Source organism: Phalaenopsis equestris, unplaced genomic scaffold (assembly GCF_001263595.1).
Source record: "Phalaenopsis equestris unplaced genomic scaffold, ASM126359v1 Scaffold000301, whole genome shotgun sequence".
Taxonomy (NCBI): domain Eukaryota; kingdom Viridiplantae; phylum Streptophyta; class Magnoliopsida; order Asparagales; family Orchidaceae; genus Phalaenopsis; species Phalaenopsis equestris.
In genome coordinates, this window is record NW_018164743.1 from 593,761 (window position 1) to 611,285 (window position 17,525).

The 17,525-nt window shown below is 33.3% G+C and overlaps 1 protein-coding gene across 1 annotated transcript in view; it reads right to left on the minus strand.

The window, feature by feature from the left end:
* Positions 1-17,525, minus strand: part of LOC110025532 (mannose-P-dolichol utilization defect 1 protein homolog 2) — a 53,335-nt gene that overhangs the window by 17,909 nt on the left and 17,901 nt on the right. The window contains exons 2-7 of the mRNA XM_020726075.1: positions 14,840-14,993; positions 14,661-14,733; positions 13,599-13,665; positions 12,862-12,921; positions 3,991-4,051; positions 3,623-3,664 (exon numbers count right to left, since the gene is read on the minus strand). Of these exons, the coding sequence (XP_020581734.1) occupies positions 3,623-3,664; positions 3,991-4,051; positions 12,862-12,921; positions 13,599-13,665; positions 14,661-14,733; positions 14,840-14,993 (457 nt within the window). The remainder of the gene's footprint in view (positions 1-3,622; positions 3,665-3,990; positions 4,052-12,861; positions 12,922-13,598; positions 13,666-14,660; positions 14,734-14,839; positions 14,994-17,525) is intronic.

Sequence of the window (17,525 nt, forward strand, 5' to 3'; positions counted from 1 at the left end):
ATAAGAAGCCAGTTGGATGCAAAGGGGTGTTCAACATCAAATACAAAGCTGATAAGAGTATTGAGAGATTCAAAGTCAAACTTATAAAAGTTTCACTCAAGCCTATGAGATTGGCTATCAAGAGACCTACACATCTGTTATCAAACTAAACACTATTAGAGTTCTCCTTTCAGTAACAATTAATAAGGAATAGGAACTGCATTAAATTGACATAAAAAATGTCATCTTTAATAGAGATCTGAAAGAAGATGTGTATATAGAGATACCAACAAGACTTAAGAATGATTCCAACAAGCAAATAGTATGCAACTCAGGAATTATCTCTATGGAATTAAGCAATCACCAAGGGAGTGGTTTGAAAGGCTTTTTAAAACTATGAGATCAATAGATATTCTCGAGGTCAAACTAATCATACTTTGTTCATAAAACAAACTCAGGGAGGTAAAATTGATGTGCTGATAGTATATATGAATGATATGATTATTACTAGTGATGATGAAAGAAAGATTCTCAAGATCAAAGAATAGCTTGCCACTGAATTTGAAATCAATGACCTAAGAACCATGAAATATTTTCTAAGCATGGAGGTTTAAAAAAGGCATCATTATATCACAAAGAAAATACATCATAGATCTGCTAAAGATGAGAAATGTTTGGATGCAAGCCCAGTGATACCCCAACGGATCCTAACAAAAAGTCTAAATAGGAAAAAAAAAAGTGTTTGGGGCTAAGGGAAGATATTAAAATTGGTAAGAAAACTCATCTATATGTCACATAAGAGGCCAAATATTATATACACTATTAGCATTGTGAGCCAACAAATGAATAACCCAAATGAAGAGCATTTGGAGATTGTGAGTAGGATCCTTTCTAAAAAATGCTCCTGGTTATGGATTATTTTTTTAAAAAAATTGAAATAGAGAGGTGGAAGCCTACACTAATGCAAGTTGGGGTGGGAAAATCATTGACAGAAGGTCCACTAGGTTATTGCTCCTATGTATGGGAAAATTTGGTTATATGGAGAACTAAGAAGCAAGTTGTTGTTTCTAGAAGCAAAATTAAATCAAAGTACAAGGCACTTGCCTTAGGAGTTTGTGAAGGGATCTGGATTCAAAAGTTATTAAAGGGATTAAGGTGCACCAACAATAGGCCTATACAGATATTTTATGACAATCAAGCAGCCATCAATATTGTCAAGAATCCAACGCGTCATGACAGAACCAAGCATATTGAAATTGATAGGTATTTTATCTCTAAAAAGATTAATCATGGAATTATACAGCTAGGCTACATTCCGACGCCAACAAGTTGTTTATGTCTTCACCAAAGCTCACAAGTTGTTTATGTCTTCACCAAAGCTCTCAAATTTCAATACTAAGGTTGGTCTCCACAACATCTATGACCCAACTTTAGGGGGAATGTAGAAAACTAAGAAGTTTGGCTCCTATCCATGGTGGTCGGTCGGTTGCTTCGTAAAATCATGGAAAGATTTAATTGGGAATATGTTTGGAAACATCATTCTAATTTTTATTCACTTTCCATTTTATGTTTCTTTAATTCAGAATTAACTCCTTTCTTGTATAGACAGGATATATTTGGTAAGTGAGTAAATTAAGAGGGATTGATTTCTCCATGTATGTACATATGAAAGATTTAATTGGGGATATGTTTGGAAACATCATTCTAATTTTTATTCTCTTTCCATTTTATGTTTCTTTAATTCAGAATTAACTCCTTTCTTGTATAGACATGGTATATTTGGTAAGTGAGTAAATTAAGAGGGATTGATTTCTCCATGTATGTACCTCATATGTGAATAATAAACTGAAGTGATTTTTCCCCATATCTATTTTCAACATAGACAGATGTTATTTTCTTGAAAGTAGGTAAAATCAAGAAATTCTGACATTGCCTTAATAGAGTCTTGAAATATAACAGTAGAGGCAATGTTGGGTTCAAGATTGATGAGCAGCCAATTAAGAAAAAAGTTGCGTGGCTTTTCCAAAGCTGATAGTGTCTTGGTTTTCTTAAAGAAAAACATAATGGAGATAAAGCTCTCCATATAAATATAGTATAAACCATTGAATCAAATGATAGTATCAATAATAGAGGGTTTGTACCTTAAATAAAAGATTCTTTTTCCCATTTTCTATTTCGGAAATAAAAAAATAAAATAAAATAAAATGGCAAAATCAGTAATACAGGATTAAGAGTCCATTTTACTATGCAAGAGAGTGAAAGGGATGGAGAATCCGAGTGTAAAGTAGTGATAAATAAATACCTTGGATTATGTTAGAGATGGGAAACACTTATTTGTGTCGTATTCACTATAGAATTTGCAATTGAGAACTGAGCATAATATTTTGAAAAACGATTAAAAAACATGCAACACTTAGTAAACATAAATTGCTTCCCTAATTTAATATTTTCCTATGCTAATAAAATCAAATTGATCCGCACAATGTCAAGGAAGACCAAACAAAAATAAATAAAATGTAGGGCTTCAATGTTTCCAATAAAATGATCAGCATGGAAGACAAAATATCCCCAACAAAATACAATCATAGCTTTTTTTCTTTCCCTGTTCAATATGTCGAATATCTCCTTCAATAATAAATGTCAAATATCCTAAATGCAATCAAAATAATACGAAAAAAAAAAGAACTGGCTACAGAATGTAATCATTCTGACGCTCTCACTTCTAAAGACTCATCTGCTTACCATATGTTTTCAGAAGTTTTTCCTAACTAGGTTACAGAAATTAGAAAAGTATCCAGGAATGGATGTAAAAAGACCAAGAATGGATAGATGTTAAGCAATGGTTGTAGAGAAGGCAATGCAAAACCCTTTAAGTAGAATGATGTTGAACTGTTAAATATCGAGATGCCTTCTGGTATAATAATTGAAATTCCATTTAAAGCTACAATACTACTTGCATGGGAACAGTATTGGCTGGGTGACCTCCTCAGGAATTACAACAATGAGGCCATTAGGCCATAGCAGACAATATCTCCTTTGGTGTGAGTTTACGATGTTATAAATGGTATTAGAGTGTTACGTCAGTCTTAAGAGGAGAACTACGTGTCATACAAAACAAAGTACAAGCTATGAAAGCCACCTCTTCAATCTTAAATCGGACAAAAAGCTATATGTTAAGAGCCACCTCTAGAATCTTATCCACCTGGTGAATGATTCTGAGTTTACAAATATTGACAAAGATGGAAGGGTGGTGTTTACTTAAGTGAGAGAGATTTTGAAATACCTTAAGTTATTAAAGCTGAACTTTTAAATATCAAGACGTCTTTTAGTGCAGTGGTAGGAATTTCATCAAAAACTCCTAAGTTAAGCATATTTGTATGGGGGCATACTTAGGATGGATGACCTCCTAGTTCAGGATGTTACAACCAATGCATAATAAATGAAAAAAAAAAACAAAAAAGGGGAAATATATTTTAATAATAGCAAAACAATGCAGACAAAAGCTAAATTAAGAATCATTAGAATCCAAAAAGTTAAATTCAATGATATTAAACAACTCTCATTGTATAAGCAGCTAAGCTTTAAAATAGAAAATCAAGCAGATGATGAAACTACAAAAGATTAGCTATTAGACCAAGGATACCACTTGTGGGTGCTTTCTCCTGCATGCTAGTAAAAACCCTTGCTGTAAAAGAAAACAAAATTAATCAATAACAAGGGCATTTATTTGTATTTACAGGTTTAGTTTCGCTACTAGTTTTAGTAAATGCTGAAAGTAAACAGGAATGCGAATCTTCAAATAGGAACAGGGATAAATAGCAATGATGTTTATCAGTATAGTAAGTATTAGATAAACTAAAAAGCATTATCAGTAATATATAATTAAAAATTTTCAAATGTATAATGAAGATGTCAAAATTTTAAAACATTTCATAAACAAAGGCACCGAAAACTTCAAAAAATTGAATAAAGCAAATTACTAGTTGTTAGGACGCTAATAACCAAACTCACCAATAGCTCCAGCAAAGTTCAACATACATGTAATATCGCTCAGCTCTCCAGTGCTTTTGTTCTGAAAAGCAAAAAACTCAGCATTGCAAGTCAATGGAATATATGATGAACTAAGAAATTAAAGTGAATAATCAGAAGCAACATGACGCCTCAAAAGAAAAAATATTTTCTCCAACTATAGTGCCACTAAAATTAAATTGACACTATTCTGATGCTTGGAAAATAGATAAGAAGAGAAATGGCCGGTTACTGATTTTACAGCCAAATTCCAATTTCACAAGTGATATTTCAGATGGAAAAGGACCAGACAAAAAGCCACTTTTTGTCATAAGGACCTTTTGGTTGCAATTATTTGGAATTCGAAAGTACTAAAAATACAATATAAAAAAAAACATGCTTTTGAAATATTTCGCTGTTTAGTAGCATGTACTAGAAATTTACGATTTTAGATTTTGTTGTTTGCATGCATGCAGAGTAAAACTAATACTTGAAATACAGTAGTTGGCAATGGTGACGGTGAACTATGGCAACTGTGGTCGGCAGTTTGCAGCAACCGTAGTCGGCGGGCAACAACAAGTGGCAACAATGGAAGACAATAGCAAGTGCTGGTAGTGGCCAGTAATGGCCAACGATAGCCAACGTGTGGTGGTTGGCAACTGCCAACCATAGCCAACGTGTGGTGGTTGGCAACTGCCAACGGTAGGTGGGGAAGATGAGCTAGTATATTAAAAAATCATACAAATATGCGACCATAGAAACGACCAAAAATTCAATAAATAGTCCCTTAATAAACATTATTCTCAAAGTTACAGGAATCTATTCCACTCTTGATAAGAATCTGGTTATAAATTATAGTAACAGCATGAAATTATGACTTAAAAAGTATGTCAATATTAGCTCCCTTGCGCTAAGATTAATGCATTATACCACTTCTAGATACTACCAAACATTCGCTTACATTCCTCGGGCATGTCGCCCATCCTATAATAAATTGAGCTTAAGCTTTCATTTCTAACAAGTCAAGAGTTGATTGGTTTCAGAATATTAAAATTGTAGCACCAGTGAAACTGACCTGGAGAAATATATAATGACAGTCAGAACTCTCACCCATCAAGCCTAATGGCCTTGTGATTTTGCCCCGTTATTGTAGCTTCCTAGGAGGTCACCCATTTTGCGAGTGCTCCATAACAAGCACGCTTAACTTTGGAGTTTCAAATGAAATTCTACTGTTACAAAAAAAGACACCTTGATGTTTAAGAGTTTGACTTCAATCTACTTAATAGATTTCACAATCTTCCGAGCTTAAGTAACTAACATCCTTGTCAATTCTCGAATCCCAGAACCATCCACCATGCTGATGGGATTTTACAGATGCCTCTTATAGATTCAAGAGGAAGCACCCACCATGTAGCACTTTATCCCATCCAAAGTTCAAGAGGTGGCATAGCACATTATTTTATATGACGCTTAATTCTCATCTTCTAGCTAGTGTAATGTTCTGATATCATTTGTGACAGCCCAAACTCTCAACCATCAAGGTATTGTCCGCTTTGGCTCAGTGGCCTCACGATTTTGCCTAGTTGGTGTATCTTCCCATGAGGTCACCCAGCCTAGGAGTGTTTCATGACAAACATGCTTAACTTTGGAGTTTCTGATGAAATTCTGGCGTTATACCAAAAGGCGCATGAATGATTAAGAGTTCAACTTTTATCTACTTAAGGGGTTTCACATATGCGGTTGAACTCAAAGATTACCAAAGATACATAGGCGATAGGTTTAGGTTTATTTTAATTAGGAATTCAAAATTAAGTAAAATTATTCTTACAGAAAATTATTAGGATTGTATGGATAAGACATTGTTAGATCGGCACCTAAAGGGAACTTTGTCTTTTATAAGCCTATGAGCAATTTAGTCTTTTATTATTTTATATTTAATATAAATAAGGATAATATGTATACGGTCAAGATTATGCATGAAATTGGGTCTGAGTCTTAGGTTTGGAGCTTGGGAGACATTTCCTACCTCTCGAATTGTAAGAATTGGGAGAAATCGTCCAATTCTCGAATTATAGATGTTTATCTTTGTATTTATGTTGAATGTTTGATGTTCTTATAATAAAAAAAGTATTTGCCCTAATCTCTATGGAAGATTCCTATCAGATATAGATTTAGATTAGATATGATATACATATGATAGTCCTGCTAGTGATGAATCAATGACTGATTAAATTATGGCTTCATTCCCTCTCCCTCCATCTCTCTCTCTGTTCTCATATCTTTCTTTCTATCTCATGCTTCTCGTGTCCCTTCCTCTAGAGTCCCTCCTTTAAGTACTTGCTCTCTCTCTCTCTCTAGAGTCTCTTTTTATTGTCACTCCTACAAATTAGTAACAAAGTTGAATGATTCCTTTCTGTTTGATAACAATCCCTGAACAGACTCATCTCATAACAATACTTGCCAACAAATAATTGCCACGTGCTGCCCACAATAAACCTGCTTCTACACCATAAACTTCATGCTCAATCACTGCAACCATTATTGACATGATACCACAATTGCATCAACCAACCTAATTTTTAGTGCCACTGCATAGACAACTAGCGCCACCCTTCACACTTGGAATTAGGGAGGCAAATGAATGAAACTGTGTAACTGAATTGAGCAGGAGGTTATCAATGCTCGAGCTCATTCACCCAAGCTGTACAAACTCTGTTTGAGCTCAATTTGAACTTTTAGAATATTGCTCAAATTTGATTCATTTAAATTAAGTCATAGTCAAGCTTGACTCGAACTTGGCTTGAGCTTGACTCTCTTTCAGCCTTCGAGCAGAGCATGACAAGCATATAAATAAATAATGACTTTAATTCAAAAAGCTTATTAAATTTTAATAAGCTAACATAATCCTATTAAGTTTACAAATTGAAATTCTAATTAAACAAGCCTTTAAACAAAGCCTAAAAATATAGCCTCGCCAAGCCAAACCGAACAGCTTGCAAACCCATATGCATAAAAATATTGCTTCTCCAAGTCAAACCGAACAATTTGTACACACACACATATGCACAAAGAGCTTAATCATTGGAGCTTCTTCTTTTCAATCAAAAAATAACAATGAAAAATATATCTGACATGGGACCAAGTACATGTAAGGGTGAAAAGCCTAAAGCCTCTGATAGCGAAGTTAACACAATCCACAACGCAAAACACGAATTTATTAATAACTTGAAAGACAGTTACAACGATGACTCAAAAGAAAGAAAAACCTTGCGCAAATCAAAACATAAAACGAAACATTACAACAGAGTTTCAACACATAAAGACACAACAAGCTCGACGTAAAGGGATTTCGGAGAGATGGTGTCAAGGCGGTGGCTGCGTGAAGGTCGGAACGATGTCGAGTGAAAGTAAGACAACGCTCGTCAAGGTGTCGAATCGCAGCTGGAAGAAGCGGGGAACATCGTCGAAGGCTGGAATCTGGAGGCGACGGGAAAGGCAGTCGAAGCTAAGGAATGGAGGCACGAATGGCGGTAGAAGCCAAGGAGCGCATGCACGGATGGCGGCGGAAGCCGAGGAGAGGAGGCATGGACGGTGGACTACAAGAAGGCTGGGGGCAGCAGCTCGAGACACTCGAAGGGCCTATTGGGGACTGCCATTGTTGTGAAGGGGTGACAGAGGTTGTAGACTGCAGATGGGAGCATGTTGCAACGTTGGGAGGCACAGGGAGGATCTCAAGGAGCCTACGACCTACTAGGGATGAGGCGACAGAGGGCAAGGAGGCAGAGGAGCTGACGGCTAGATGGCTGGATGGGCAACAAGTTATGTGGTTGCCTACAGGAGAGCTGCAGGTGGATCGACGTTGGTCCGGAAAGCAACTGGGCGGCTTCTGCTTGCATGGAAGCTGCAAGGGAGAGTTGACCGACTGTATTGAGGCGCCGACAAAGTGGAGCAGTTGCAATCCTACAGGGAAGCTGTAGAGGCATAGCGGGAAGGTGAGGAAACAACAATGTCTCCGGCGGTTGTTGGCTGGCAGAGAGGTGGTCAGTTGTGTTGGAGAGGGACTGGAACAACGACAGATTGCAGGACTGCATGTCATAATCGGGACTATGAAAATCAACACCAACTCGAACGAGGTTACAGCTGGAGTATCGTCTTCGTAGACGAATACAGGCCTCAAGAGGAAAAATATTCAGACAAATGAATTCAGATTTCAAAATAAAAACCCCTTAACCCTAGTCACATCAACTCCTATTTATAAAAGACTTGACCCAGTTTAGGAAATATTTAAACTTAGAAAGAACAAAAAATAAATCAAAACCTCAGATTTTGGGAAGGGTTTTAAATTGAGAAAAGAGAATAAAATCAAAATTTAGGGTTTTAGAAAAGGATTTAAATTAGGAGAGAGAATAAAAATTAGAGTTAAATTTTAGGAAAAGTTTTTAAATTAGGAAAGTTCTAGGAAGGAAACTGAAAAAAGAAAGAAATGAAGGAGAAAGGAAATGAGGGAAGAGGAAGCAGCCCCCCCTCCCTTGAGGACTGGTCGAGAAAATACTCTCCTTCAAATTTAGTGTGAAACATGAAAACATGGATTTATTTATTGGTCTTTTTAATTAGTGTGAAACTTCACATGAAACTTTCAATTTCATTAGCCTACATTAATATGAAGCTTCATATTAAAACCTAAAATTAATTTTATTTTTAAATTTATTTTTAATTTTTTCTGAGTTAATAATATAAATAAAAAATGAATTTTAAAATTAGATTTTATTCATAGTTTACTTAAATGAAGTTACATTTTAGTTCTATTTTTATATTAACTTAATATCAAGTCTTAATCGAGTTTCTTACGAGCTTATTCACAAATTTTAGATGATATTATTCATGGACATTAAAAATTGAGCAATAAGGTGTTCAAATTTGTTCATTTAACAACTAATTATTTATAAAAGCATTCAAGCTTGTTCAACTAGTTATTATATGATAATGAACAAGCTCTAGTTGAGTCGAATCACAAATAACTTGTCGAACTCTTTATTCATTTATCTCCCTACCTACAACGCTTCTTTTCTATGCTACCCCTACCAACATCCCGTGGGGCCGCACCACTCGCACAAATTAAACTTACTCAATTAGGAATTCCCCAACATTCCAACCAACCCAATCCACCTCATTGACCCTTCTGATATCATACTACTATTCCCCAATATCGTTCTCCATTCCATTGCAAACCTATCGAATGAGACTCAAAACCATCGTGCACCACTACCACCACAATTAAATTTTCAAGAGATGGAAAATTAATTTGAAATAAACAAAATTTCTACCATAAAATTTTGAAAGGTGACTTCAGGCACATCAATGAAAAGACGGGCCATACCATTCCATTTGTGAAATAGCATTTTCGACACATGGGTAGTGATGCTAATTATGATATGAAATTAACATGTGAAAGAAGAAAATTGTAGCTGCTAAATCTACTTATTAATAAGGTTTAGAAAATAGAGAAAATACTCTCCTTCCAGATCAATAATGGTCCAAACATCTTCTACAAAATAAACAATTGATGTTTTAGTTATTTTGATTCAGTTCAGTAGAGTTCATGATGATTTTCAAGAACCTAGACTCTAGAAATAGCTTGCCTTAATTTATGATGGTGTTTTGAAGGACTTATTTCCCGATATTTGTGCTGTTATTAGTGATTTTAGATATTTCTTCCCATGATCTCATCACTAAGGATGTCAAAAAAAGCCGATCAACCATCTACCTGTATGATTTTGAAGGGGTCACCAAGTCTAGTCCCATTCTAAGGATCTCAATAAGCTAAAATCTATCATTCTGATCGAATAGGTCTTGAAAATACATTTTTATTTGAATTATGTATATATAAACATAGTTATAAGTCAAATCAAACTTTATAAAAAAATTGATCTTATATATGATCTAGACAAACATAATGACATATCCTAGCAAAGAAGTCGTATTCGACTTTCTAAACTGCTCGTGTTCAATTCGTTCATCAAGCAAGCGAGTTGAACGCAAGTAGTTTTTTTTAGCTCAATTTATAAGCAAGTCGAACATGAACAAAACTTGTTTGATCGTGTTCAACTCATTTTAGCTCTAATTAATAAAATAAAAATAATATTTCTTATATTTTATATTAATTTTTAAGCATTATTTAAGAAATATCAAGCTAAATTTGAGCCACACAAACTAAAACAAATAAAAGAATTTTAATTAAACTGAACATGAACAAATTATTCACAAGTCATTTTCAAACAAACAAATTCCAATGAGTCAAACACGAACAAGCATTGGGCTTTGCATATCCTCTGCTCGTTTACATTCGTTATGTCATGACCCGACCTAGGAGCTTGAAATTTTCGAGGCAAGAATGGACGATCAGATGATGGAATAAAAACTTTTAATTTTCATTTTCTATTACAAATAGTTTACAATCCAAAGAAATTAAAGGAGTAACTAAATCAAGTAATTTAATTTAATGAATAAAAAATTACATTTCTATTTGTTGATCTCGTCTTTTATACAAATTTTATCATATATTACACATGTTTTATTCAAAAGCTTAAATCTGATGAAAAAATACTAAAAAAGCATAATGAATTGTCTAAAATAACCAAATGAAGTAATTACACTTCTAAAGAATAGTAACCCAAAAAAAAGAAGTAAATATATATTGGTCTTTCTTATTTCATTATAGAAAATATTATAATAATCTAATAATGTATTCATGACATTTGTTCATGAAAATAATCTGGATTTTCTATATGCATTAATTTTCTTAACTTTTATATTTATCTCAAGAACATCATTTAAATATAACATAACACACCTCTGGCTGATTCATAACCCGTCGACACAACAGGGTGCAGATAATGTCTATTATTATCTGAAGTGGAAATGTACATACTCACTCCGAGATGATACTCTTGTCGGCATAACGGTTCGTGATCTAAATTTCACAATTATCAGAGGTGATAGGAAAACAAATACACGTGCAAGTACATTGGTGTTTCCAGACAATACCATAAAAGGATGGACTCATCTTAGCATGCAATTACAAGCATTCATATATGCACTGTTTGCATTCTTCATAGCATGTATAATTTTCTTATAAAAAAATTTATATAAATATCATCCTAACATAATCTAAAAGTCATGAAATAAACTCATGTTATTCTGTAAAAGATGAAACTATTGTGCCATTATTTATAAAGAAATATCTACATGTATATTTCATGTTTATCAATTTGAAGAGTTGGTTGTAGTTTAATTTCATTGATATAAAGTATAAAAGTGAAAAATTGAAATCAGAAATAGATTAAAAATTATGAAATAATATTATAGCTTAGAAACATAACTATTTACATTAACCTTACTTGTTTATCTCTCTCTTAGAAATCTTATTTTCTTGTTCTTACACCACTCTGGCTTTCTTTTATCTTACCAATTTGACTAACCCTTTCAAGTCAATTAATTAACTTACCTGATTATATTTCATAAAAATTCCTAAAATTAATATCTAATAACTTAACATTAAATTGACTTATAAACGAAATTCGAATAACACTAACCTTAATTGTCTTTTCTTCTTCCTCCTATTGTGCAACTTTAACAATCTCTATCTCCAAATCTTTTAAATCAAAAATTTTTCAGTTTTAATTAATATTATAAATTAATATAATCTAGTATAAATATTTTAATAAATATAAAATCTAAATTAAATAAATCAAACTTTAACTTTAATTAACTTATATATTTTCCTTCAAGATGACCCACTTATCATTCTCGAATCTTAATTCTCTTCAATCTTTTCGGATTTCAAATAGCATACTCTCATATTAATTCATTAAGTGTAAATCAACTTAATGTATAAAAATAACTTTAAAAAATCAATGCTAACCTCACGTTAATCTGTTAGGACCGAGCTCCCCCTTATCTCACAAACGAGCCTCTCCTTTTTTGCATGCAAACACATAGTGCTTTGAGTCCCTTCTTCATCTTTAATGCTGCTTGGTTTGCCCTTTTCTCCCATACATAAGACCACACAGTTCAACCCGCATGCAAAGCTTCTTCTTTCCTAGCCCATAGTACCCTGCTCGGCATCAACTTCACCTCCCGAGCGCACAAGTGCTTCCTCCTTCAGTTTCAACGCAGAGTGCACTACTCTTCCACACACACAAGATTGTCACACTTGACTCGGCTTCACCTCTGAGCATAGCTCCTTCCTACACAACATCATCTTCCTTGCACGAGATGCACACAGCCTCACCTCGTTCTTCTTACTTCTTGCATATGAGTCACTTATCCTCGTTGCTCTCTCTATATCTCATCCGGTTTGAGGGGAGATATTCATCTCCTACTTCTCCTCTTTTACGCTTCGTCTTCGTCTCCTCTTCCACTTACAAATGTTACATCATTTCCTCGAGATGAATGCTAAGCAATTATCAGTATAGTTGATCTTCAATTTCTCCTTAAGCGAAAGTCCAAGTGTCACACAGCAGAAGTAGCAATACTTAGATTTAACTTCATTAGAATTTTGAATTTTAGTAAAATTACCCTTTTAGGTAATTATTAGGGTAATTGTATATGATAAATTTAAATTTAAATAGGATCTCATCTTCTTATCACCACGATTTCAATAAATGGGGTAGTTAGGCTTATCATTGGTCAAGTAATGATTGAAAAAAATTATATAGATCTATATATATATATATATTATTATAAAGACATTTACAGTCCTAAACATGCATATCAATTCATGCACTTTTCAATACATTTAATTAAACCAATACATATGATCAACATTAAAGTATCAAATATGCTTCTTAAACAAAAATGGCAGGAAAAAATTACTTTATAGTTCTCCCATATCTGGGGAATTCTAGCAGAAAAGAATATGGCATGTTGAGAAGCCTGCAAAGAAAATAAGAAAATACAATAAAATAAAATAAAAACACTTCAACAAATTAGATAACCAAGTAAGCACAAAATGCAAATTTATAAATGTAAAATCTAGAATTGAATATGGAGATGAAGCTGACTATATTTGAACAAAAAAATTTCAATCATGATTGCAAGACATAAAAAATACAAGAGACCTAGTGAAACAAAATGTCTTTAGCATTATCAAAACAGATTGATGTAATTAAAAAAAGAAATTTACATACAAGCCACACAATTCCTATGTATTTACATATCCAACACCTACAGTCTAACATTTACATTTATAGCACATTGGTGTCATAAACTTATTCATGAAAAGTGTATTGCAGTTTGTAAGTGTTAGTTAATAGTGGATTTTTTTAATGTGATGTTAAAGATATGAGTGTTACATGTGTAAATATGAAAGTTTAGGTGTTGAATATGTAAATATATATATGCAAATGCGCCTAAAAAAAGTGAAATAGGTAAAAATAATTTCTTAGACTCATGTCTTCAAAGGATATACCATATGGAATAGACAGTGATATATGAATTAATAATTGTTTTTTAACTATAGCTATAAAAAAGCACAATATTATTGTTAATTCATGTATTTCAGTATCTTGATACTATACTTAGAACCAATAAAAAAGAAAAAATGGACTCACATATAGTGCTTCAAACAGAACTGGGTTTATTTGACCAGCCAATACTGTAGGCGCTACAGCACAATATCTATCAATCAATTGTCAAGGAATAATGCTTTTTTAATTCAAGAAAAAATAGTTACAACTCAATACATGCCATAATTAAGACACCATCTGTCAATGTTGCTTTTTATTGCGCAGCATCTTTTTTTCTTTTATTCTGTTGCACTATTAAGTAGAACAAAAGACGATTTGGTAAAATTAAAATCAATTTTGCTTTCTGAATTACTGTGATGGCTAAACTTATTTAGTAAAAACTATTGTGAAGTAACTCAAATTGATTATATGAAAAACTTACAACAACAACAACAAGCCTTTATCCCACTGTGGGGTGGTAAAAGTACTATCAATTTTGCTTTCTGAATTGCTGTAATGGATAGACTTATTTAGCAAAAACTATTGTAAAGTAACTCAAATTGATTATATGAAAAACTTACAACAACAACAACAACAAGCCTTTATCCCACTGTGGGGTCAGCTACATGATTATATGAAAAACTTGAATGATAAAAATTAAAATCAATTACATTTATCTTTAAAATAATTCATCAAAATAATACTTGCTAAGTATGCATCTAATAATAAATTAAAATTAAAAATAATTTGCACTATAATTACAAGCAATTTTTAATAAAGAAATAAAGTTTAATATATTTGTCAATAGAAAGACCTCACAAGATATTTAAAAATAAAATACACCGCGGTGAGATTTCTTTTTTCTGATTGTTTATATCAAAATAGAACTTGGGTGCTTTTATCGTTAAAAGAAAAAAATCAAAACAATTTGGCAAAAAAACTGTGTTTGTAGAAAGCTTATTTTTAAAAAATTTTCATCTCTCATTTTTACGTTTTCTAAAACAAACATTCTCCATATAACATTAAATTTAATTTTTTATTAAACGCCTAATACTACTAAAATTTTAAGTCAGATAATCTAGTAATAAAATCAATGCTAAAGGCCAAAGTTCTTTTTGAGCAATTCAAGGTTTGAAAAACTAAAATAGACAAATTGTCACAGGATACAACAAAGCTGTGATCCATGTTTTAACTCCAAGTGGCGCTGAATAGTAGTAGAGGATAGCGACTAAAACTAGAGCTGCCCAAGAAAGATAAAACCAAGGGGTTACAACAATGACCTAAGAAAAAGAAATACAAAACTAAGTAGCTTGCAAAATAGGATTTTATAAACTGAATATATATACCTTGAATTAAAAGAAATGCTAACTCCCCAAAAGCAGAAAAAGGGAGACCCTTGTGAAGACAGTATGATAAAGCAATCGTGTAGCCAACCACCTCAAGCTCGAATGCTGTGACACTAAGTCCTCTGATGCTATGGTTCTTCAATATTTTTAGTATCTGAATATTAAATAGAATATCAAGCAAAACTTTAGAAGCAATATTATTCCAAGGAAGAAATAGTGAACCGAAAAAGAAGAAAAAAGTTCTAGCAAGATGCGCTTGTAAAGACAGCTTGAACGTTTACAATTTTAATACTACAGACTAAGCCAATAATATAAAAAATGAACACATACCATGTCACTGATTAAATAAACTGGAAAGCTCTCTTTGAATCACTTGAAGATATATTTTGTGACAGAACATAAGCTGAATTCACAATTTATTAACCCAATAAGCTGACACTATTGTGAACTAAATTTTGATAATCACAAACACACGTTGAAAAAGTCTAAAAGTTTACTTGAGCTCAAAGCAGTCATTCACATATTCATGTATCTATCAAAAAATCAAACCATATGACCAAGTAAAGCATGAAACAAGCATTTGATCTAACGGTTTTTTTTTTTTTTAACTTCAGATGTACAATAAATATTAATATACTTATGACAGCTCAAGCTCAAGTTTTAAAATCCTAAATACAACCTTGTAACTAGTCAAAATTGACATTTATGTTTTTAAATAATTATGTACATTTAGGAATACATCAAATCCTCTTAAGACGTACCACAATAATTATTTTTTACAATGCTACGCCAAAATTTAGGAAATTAAGAAAATCTATTCTAATACTTTATGGGTTTCCATTTCCTTCAATAGAACTTCATAAAATAGGAGCCGCCATTAAGTGCTTGCATTGCTACATAAAATAATTGAGTGCAGTAAAATTTTCTAAACAAGCCTTGGTGGATTAACAAACCTCCATCAACTCATCATCTCATTATTAACAATTTTTCAGATCTCTGTTAACCTAGTTTGGCACCCTTATATCTCTATATTTTAGACTCTCACTGATTTTTATCATGCAAAGAGACACTATTTAAGTTGTCCAGTGATCTCTATTTGTAATAGCCATTAGAGTAAAGAGACACAGTATGCCCATACAGTAAGTCAAACCATGCCTAACTTGTGTATGCATTGACTTATTTGAAATTAACATCATATGCATGCATGTTTAACCAATGTGAAGCGTCGACATGCACGACACAATATGAATCCAAGAATTTTTCTCTCTAAAAGATCATGCATGCATCCTCTATAGCAAGTGTGAATTTTGATAACCTTTTTTCCTTATTGAATACATAGATAATTCACCTATAAATAGGCGAATAAAAGATATAAAAGGAGGAAAGAAATCTTCCTACAATTAAGTAATTCCTATAATTATGGAATAAGCATGAATACCTATAATTAAGGAATTACCCTTTTTATACTATGACAAAATATAGCAAGTACTAAATAGAATAAAGTAAATAATAATGAGCATAACTCCACACTCCCCCTCAAGGTGGGTTGTACAGATTGTGCATGCCCATCTTGTTGGTTAGCTCATCAAAACTGGACTTAGGGAGAGCCTAGGTGAGAATATCTGCGATTTGGTCTCTAGGAGTATAGACCACTTCAATGATTTCATTGTCCACCTTCTCTGAAATGAAGTTTCTATCAATCTCAATGTGTTTCGTTCGGTCATGATGAACAGGATTCTTTGCGATACTGATTGTAGCTTGATTGTCACAGAACATCTTGATAGAATTTTCTCCCATAATTCCAAGCTCCCTGAGAAATCTTTTGATCCACATTCCTTCACAGATACCAAGCGTCAGTGCTCGGTATTCTGCTTCTGCACTACTCAGAGATATCACCGATTGCTTCTTACTTCTCCAAGTCACTAGATTGCCGCATACATACGAGCAATACCCAGAGGTTGATCGTCGGGTGGATATATCTTCTGCCCAGTCAGCATCAGTAAAAACTTCTATCTTTTGATTATCATTCCTTTTGAATAATAATTCTTTCTCAGGTGTCATCTTTAAGTATCTTAAGATACGGTTGACAGCTCCCATATGTTCCTCAGTAGGACAGTTCATGAATTAAGTTACTATACTTACTGAAAAACTTATGTTTGGTCCGGTGTCGGATAAGTAAATAAGTCTTCCAACAAGCCGCTGATATCGTCCTTTGTCGACAGGTAAACTATCATTCTCCATTCCAATCTTTTTATACGGGTCTATTGGAGTATCTATTGGTTTGCATCCAAGCATGTCAGTTTCCTTCAATAGGTCCAATGTGTACTTCCTTTGAGTTACAGCTATCCCCATTTTGGATCTTGCAACTTCAATTCCCAAGAAGAACTTCAAGTCTCCGAGGTCCTTGATTTCGAATTCATGGGCTAGGAACTTCTTCAGCTTTGTCAATTCTTCAGTGTGATCACCGGTAAGAATGATGTCATCCACATATACAATAAGTACAGCAATCTTCTTCTCGGATCTTTTTGTGAACATTGTATGATCAGCCTGACTTTAAGTATAACCGCACTTGATTACGGAATTGGTGAATCGGGCAAACCAAGCACGGGGAGATTGTTTGAGACCATACAGAGATTTTTGGAGCTTGCATACTTTGCCACTAGGGAAGGACCCTTCAAGACCAGGC